The following is a 6,661-nucleotide window of genomic DNA, read 5'->3' as shown; positions in this document are numbered from 1 at the left end:
TCTCCCATACGACATGGCATTCCAAAATATCTGCCACTTGACTCTAAACTTTATCAAGACTATACAGAAATATTCAGAAACCACTAGGAAATGAATCTTTTAAAACCACAATCCACGTAAAATAATTTTGTATAATAACATTTGAGCAGATGAGCAAATTTTCATTTTTCTTAAACTGGGCAATTTAAAGTTCTATCTCTTTGTAGACTTAAAAAAAAAAAAAAAAAGGCCCGAAGAGGAAAACATACACACTCTTAATGGGAATCAGATCCTCCATTAGGTTGGACACTCAAAAGTCTCCTTATTAACAAGCTTATAGTTTAATAAGCATATAAAAATGGAATAATTTAATTGTACATAAAGATGACAAGAAGTTAATGAGGGATTACATTTAGAAATAAGTCATAATGTTTCATTCCTCATTTGAAGAATCCCAATCAATAGACCAGTGTGAACAAACCTTGATATTAACTAAAATGAGTCCAGTTGAGTAATATTTTAGCTATAGATGGGATAAATCACAATTAATTGCTCTAATTTTGGAGTCTTAATATGCTTAACATCAATGTGCATGTTAAGTCATCATTTCTAAAGTTAGGGATAAAAATAAATATAAAATTTGAAGAATAAAGCGTCTTTTAAAGTTGAGCTGCTAAACTGTAACCCCTGTCCTTTAGTAAAGGAATGTGCAGACTTTGAACAATTCCATAGCAGCAGAGGTGCACTCAGTAGAACACAAACTATCTTTGCTTCTTATAGCAAATCACAAGTATTGAGTAAGAAATACAATTTCCTTACTCTTCTTTGACTGTATAACACTCAACATAAGAAGCTGTTTTTTAAAATGTGAACTTATTCAAAATGCATATAAATGTAAGAATGTACAATATACATACAAACCTCCTAGCGGGGTCAAATGAGTGCCTTTTCGTTAGACATACAAAGATGTCTCAAGGCACTTAAGGGGTTAAGACACAATGCATGCATTCCTTTACATCAAGTATATGAAATCACATGATTTGGAATAAGCCAACCTTATGATAAATATAAGTTACATTATTAAATCCAAGAAAATCTGTAGATTCATATTCATACTTTCTATAAGATGCTGGTAAATGGACAATGTGCAGCATTTCCTGGGAACAGCGAATTCCATCTTTCTTCTTTTGAACAGCAGGTCTCTAGAGGGGGCGTGGAGGAAAAAATGTGCTGCATCCATAGGCAGTGTATTGGCTAATATTAAGAATGATATTGCTAAATTTTAAAAAATAAAATCTGGCAATCATTATAAGTAAGTACGTGAACCATTGGAAAAGACCAGAGCTGACTCTTGATGTTTCCTTCTTGTTGCTTTCAAGATACAAGCGTATGACAGAGATGATAATGAGCCTTGTTTGTGGCAATTCTATCAAAAGGGGACTGCATGGCACCACCACAAAATTTCATAAATTACCCTGAACATACTCAGTTATTCACTATTTGTTCGGAGCAAAGCATGAAACAGTCTTCAAACACACGAGTTATAGATTTGAAAGAGTAACTTTTTTAAACATAAAGTGCAACAGTGCTGAAGTTTTCAAAGTTTTTTTGAGTTCTTCATTTTTTTGTTAGATGCCATTTCCTGCAAGCAGTATTACGGCATAGTGAATATAAGGAAAAGCAGTTTTCCAACACATATCCCAGACCTTTTGAGTTCTTATTTATTTGATGATGTTGTTAAAGGTTTAACAAAGCCTTCTTCATAAACTTTCAAAATAGCTTCACATACAAATCTGTATTGACTCTGAAAAATAAAATATAAAATAGAATTTATCAGAAAACCCAGAAAACCAAAAAATATTTTTTAAAAATGACAAACATCTCACTAGGCTTGTTTATTAAAAAATGCAAAGTGAAACTGTATAAAGATACTATTTCACAAACAGACTGGTTAAAATATAAACATATTTGACAACATATTTTGTTGGCAAAACTTACTCATATGTTACTGGTAGGGATGTTAAAATACTGCAACTCCCATGAAGGGGAATTTGGCTGCATATAACAAAACCGAATTAATTTACCTTTTGACCCAGGATTCCTACTCCTAGATAGCTGTCCAAAAGATCAAGGAAAACACATACTCACAAATGAAGCTTTTGTGGAAAGATGGGAACAATCCAGTTGCTGACAACAGGGAGGGGGCAACTAATCTATGTACATCCTCACAATGGAATGCTATCTAGTTGGGAAAAAAGGAATACAAGTCTATAGACTAATATAGAATGACTTCAGGATATTTTATTAAGTTAAAAAAGCAAGGTAGAGAAAAGTATGCTCGTTATATTTATAAGAGGAAGGTGGAGAGAATACAAATGTCTATCTTTGTATATGTTGAGGAAAACAAGAAGCAAGGAGGGATAAATCATTAAAAAATGTTTTCCTAAAATGGGATGCAGGGAAAAGGGAGCAGAAGGACAGAGACAGGACTTCATTAAATGTATCTTCCTTCAGCACATAATTACAAAAGTAATTTGAAAAATACCTTAAAAATTGGATCTAGTTGATGACATAACTATATAGGGGTGAGCTATTTCAAGGGACTTTAAAATAGTAATTTACTCAGGTGTGGTGGCTCACACCTGTAATCCCAGCACTGTGGGAGGCAGAGCCAAGAGGACTGCTTGAGTCCAGGGGTTTGAGACCAGCCTGGGCAACCTGGTGAGACCTTGTCTCTACAATAAATAAAAAAATTAGCCAGGCATGGTGGTGTGCGCCTGTAGCTCCAGCTACTTGGAAGGCTGAGGTGGAAGGATTGCTTGAGCCCAGCAGGTGGAGGCTGCAGTGGCCCTGAGCATGCCAATGCCCTCCAGTAGCCATACTGCTTATGGTGATAGTGTCATTAGTACAGTTATTCTGAAACCGTTGTGCAATGTGCTCTAAAATAAATGAGTGCTTGTAATATTCTAAGTCTTTCACTACTGATATGTAGAGAATCAGTATTCTTGTTAGAGAAGAAAGGAGATAAAAATAAGTAAGATAAAAGAAGTTAAGTAGTAAGAACACTGTGGTCCTCAATTTGTCCTGGAAATGTCAGCATTAACCCATGATAAAGTTATTTTCCTGGTTCTGGCAACTGAACATTTTTAGGGACAAATATTAATTCAAGCAACATAAATTCCTAGTGCTCAAAAGGTGGTGTCTAAACGACTTTTCAATAAAAAGAACCAGAACTTCGTGGAGAAACTACTGATTCCAAATCTGAGACATGACATATGCAAAGCAGGGACTGGACATCTTTTCAGACAGTAAAGAAGAAGCTACCAAAGTTACTAGTGTCTTGACAAAAGGATCCAGGAGCCAAGCTGAATAGGATCTTACCGAGTAAAATTGGGACAGTTTGTTTAATGGGTATAGAGTTTTTGTTCTGTAAGATAAAAAAGTTTTAGAGATTGGTGGCACAACAATAGAAATATACTTAAGCCGGGCCCGGTGGCTCAGCCTGTCATCTCGTGCCTTGGGAGGCCAAGGTGAATGGACTGCCTGAGCCCATCGGTTCGAGACCCACCTGGGCAACTTGGCGAGACCTCATCTCTACAATAAATCAAAAAAATTAGCCGGGTGTGGTAGTGCGCGCCTGTAGTTTCAGCTACTTGGGATGCTGAGGCGGAAGGATTGCTGGAGCCCAACAGGTCAAGGCTGCAGTGGCCGGGAGCGGCCACTGCACTCCAGTATGGGCAACAGAGTGAGACTCCAACTCAAACAAAACAAATAAACAAACAAACAAAAAAGCAAAAAAGAAATATACTTAACACTACTAAACTGTATTCTTTACAATGGGTAAATTATGTGTATTTTACAATAATTAAAACAAAAAATCCTACTATGTATGAATATAGTAGATATAAAACCAAGAAAATGCTACCAAACCAAATCAAGCAATCTATAAAAATAATTATACACTATGTCCAAGTGAAATATATCCCAGAAATGCAAAATTAGTTTAATATCTAAAAATCAATCAATGTAATGAATTAATAGAATGAACACCTTTTCATAATGAAAACACCTAACAAACTAGTAATAGAGGGAGCATGTTCAACTTGATAAAGGGCATTTATAAATAACCAATGGCTACTATGATACTTAGTGGTGAAAATCTGAAAATGTTCCCCCTAAGATGAGGAAGAAGACAAGTGTTCTGGTTTTACCACTTCTATTCAACACTATACAGAAGTTGTTAGCAAGGATGTTTATACAAGAAAAAAAAAGAAAAAGGAAAAAGAAAAGAGGCATCTAGATTGGAAGGGAAGAAGTAATTTTTATCTCTATTTGCAGATTACATGATTTTGTAAATGAAAAATCCTAAGAAATTCACTCTCCCACACCAACAACTATTGGTTAATAACTCACTTCAGTAAAGTTGAGGGATACTCGATCAATATACGAAATTGATTGTATGTTTGGGCCCTAGTAATAAACAGTCCTAAAAAGAAATTAAGTAATAAGACTAACAAAATTAAGTGCAAAATTACATGCTGATAACTATTAAAAAAAAATTGAAAGAAATTCAAGAGGACCAAAATAAACAGAAAAACAATTCTGTGTTCATAGTTTGGAAGATATAACATCATTAATATGGCAATGCTTTCCAAAATGATCTCTAGATTCAACACAATCTCTATAAAAATTCTGGTTGCCTTTTTTTTTTTTTTTTTTTACAGAAAAGAAGACTGATATGAAATTCATATGAAAATGCAAGGGACCCAAACAGCTTGAACAATTTTGAAAGAGCTAGGGATTCAAAATTCCCAAATTTAAATTATAAAACAAAGCTATAGTAATCAAGCCAGTTTAGAACTAGCATAAGAATAAAAATACAGATCAATGGAATATAATTAAAAGTCCAGAAATAAACCCTTTTATCTGTGATCAACCGATTTTTGACAAGAGCCCTGAGACAACTCAGGGAGAAAGAACAGCCCTTTTAACAAATGGGGCTTCTATAATCCCAGCACTTTGGGAGGCCAAGGTGAGGTGAATGCCTGAGCCCATGGGTTTGAGACCAGCCTGGACAACTTGGTGAGATCTCATCTCTATAATACATCAAGAAACACCTAGCTTCAGTCAGGATGGCTATCATCAATAACTCAAAAAACAACAGATGCTGGAGAGGATGTGGTGAAAAGGGAACACTTCTACCCTGCTGGTCGGACTGGAAACCAGCACAGCCTCTGTGGAAAAAAGTGTGGTGATTCCTAAAAGATCTAAAAATCAACCTTCCATATGACCCTGCAATCCCCCTACTGGGAATATACCCGAAGAAACTCAAATCACTCTATAAAAAAGATACCTGCACACATGTTTATCGTAGCATTGTTTACAGTAGCAAGTACATAGAACCAACCGTGCTGCCCATCAAAAGAGGACTGGATTAAAAAAATGTGGTACATATACACGATGGAATATTACACAGCCATGAAGAAAAACAAAATCATGACCTTCACAGCAACCTAGATGGATTTAGAGATTGTAATACTGAGTGACCTTTCTTTCTTTCTTTCCAAAGAACTGAGTATCACATGTTCTTAACTCATAAGTGGACCTTGAACAATTAGCGTAATACTATAAGAAAACGATTGTCAGTAGTGGGAAGTTGCCAGTGGGGGTGAGAGGGCGAGATTGGTAGTAGTGGGATTCTGCCAGGGGAGGAGGAACACGCCTCATCAACAAGGGGACCTGCATAATGAACATTTGTATACCTAACCCTAAATTGTACCCCACATCTTTAAAATAAAAAAATAAAATAAAATAAATCAAGAAAAATTAGCTGGGCATGGTGGCGCATGCCTGTAGTTCCAGTTACTTGGAAGGCTGAGGTGGACGGATCATCTGAGCCCAGCAGGTCGAGGCTGCAGTGGCCATGAGCGTGCTACTGCCCTCCAGCCTGGGCGACAGAGTGAGATTCCTACACAAAACAAAACAAAACAAAACACCAAATGGGACTGGGACACTGGGTATCCTCATGCAAAAGAGTGAAGTTGGAATCCTACCTCAAAACATACACAAAAATTAACTCAAAAGAATCATCGCCCTAAATGTGAGAGGTAAAATTATAAAACTCATAGAAGAAACGGAAGAGTAAATCTTTGGTGACCTTGGGTTATGCAATGCTTTTTCAGCTATGACAACAAAAGCATAAGTGATAAAGGAAAAAATAGGTAAAATGAACTTTATCAAAATAAAAAGCTTTTGTGATTCAACTAATATAATCAAAAAATGAAAAAATATTTGCAAATCATAGATCTGATAAAAAATTTGCATCCAGAAAATATAAAAAACCCTTATAACTCAACAATAAAATGACAGCCCAATTAAAAAATGGACAAAAAACTTGAACAGTTATCCAAAGAAGATACACAAATAAATGATGAATTATTACATGAAAAGATGCTTGGCCAGGCTTGGTGGCTCAGCCTGTAATCCCAGCACTTTGGGAGGTCGAGGTGAGTGGATTGCCTGAGCCTGCGGGTTCGAGACCCACCTGGGCAACTTGGCAAGACCTCGTCTCTACCATAAATCAAAAATTAGCCGGGCATGGTAGCTCACACCTATAGTTCCGGCTACTTGGAAGGCTGAGGCGGAAGGATCGCCGGAGCACAGCAGGTCGAGGCTGTGGTTG

The 6,661-nt window shown here is 36.4% G+C and overlaps 1 protein-coding gene across 1 annotated transcript in view; it reads right to left on the bottom strand.

The window, feature by feature from the left end:
* Positions 1–298: 298 nt before the first annotated feature.
* The window catches only part of PTPN4 (protein tyrosine phosphatase, non-receptor type 4), a 126,818-nt gene continuing 120,455 nt past the window's right edge, over positions 299–6,661 (bottom strand). The window contains exon 27 of the mRNA XM_008059331.2: positions 299–1,783. Coding sequence (XP_008057522.1) covers positions 1,697–1,783 — 87 coding nt within the window. The 3' untranslated portion in view covers positions 299–1,696. The remainder of the gene's footprint in view (positions 1,784–6,661) is intronic.

The sequence above is a fragment of the Carlito syrichta genome, unplaced genomic scaffold (genome assembly GCF_000164805.1).
Source record: "Carlito syrichta isolate Samal-C Ts95f unplaced genomic scaffold, Tarsius_syrichta-2.0.1 Scaffold303994, whole genome shotgun sequence".
In the NCBI taxonomy this organism is placed as follows: domain Eukaryota; kingdom Metazoa; phylum Chordata; class Mammalia; order Primates; family Tarsiidae; genus Carlito; species Carlito syrichta.
This window is presented reverse-complemented; position numbering and strand designations above follow the sequence as displayed.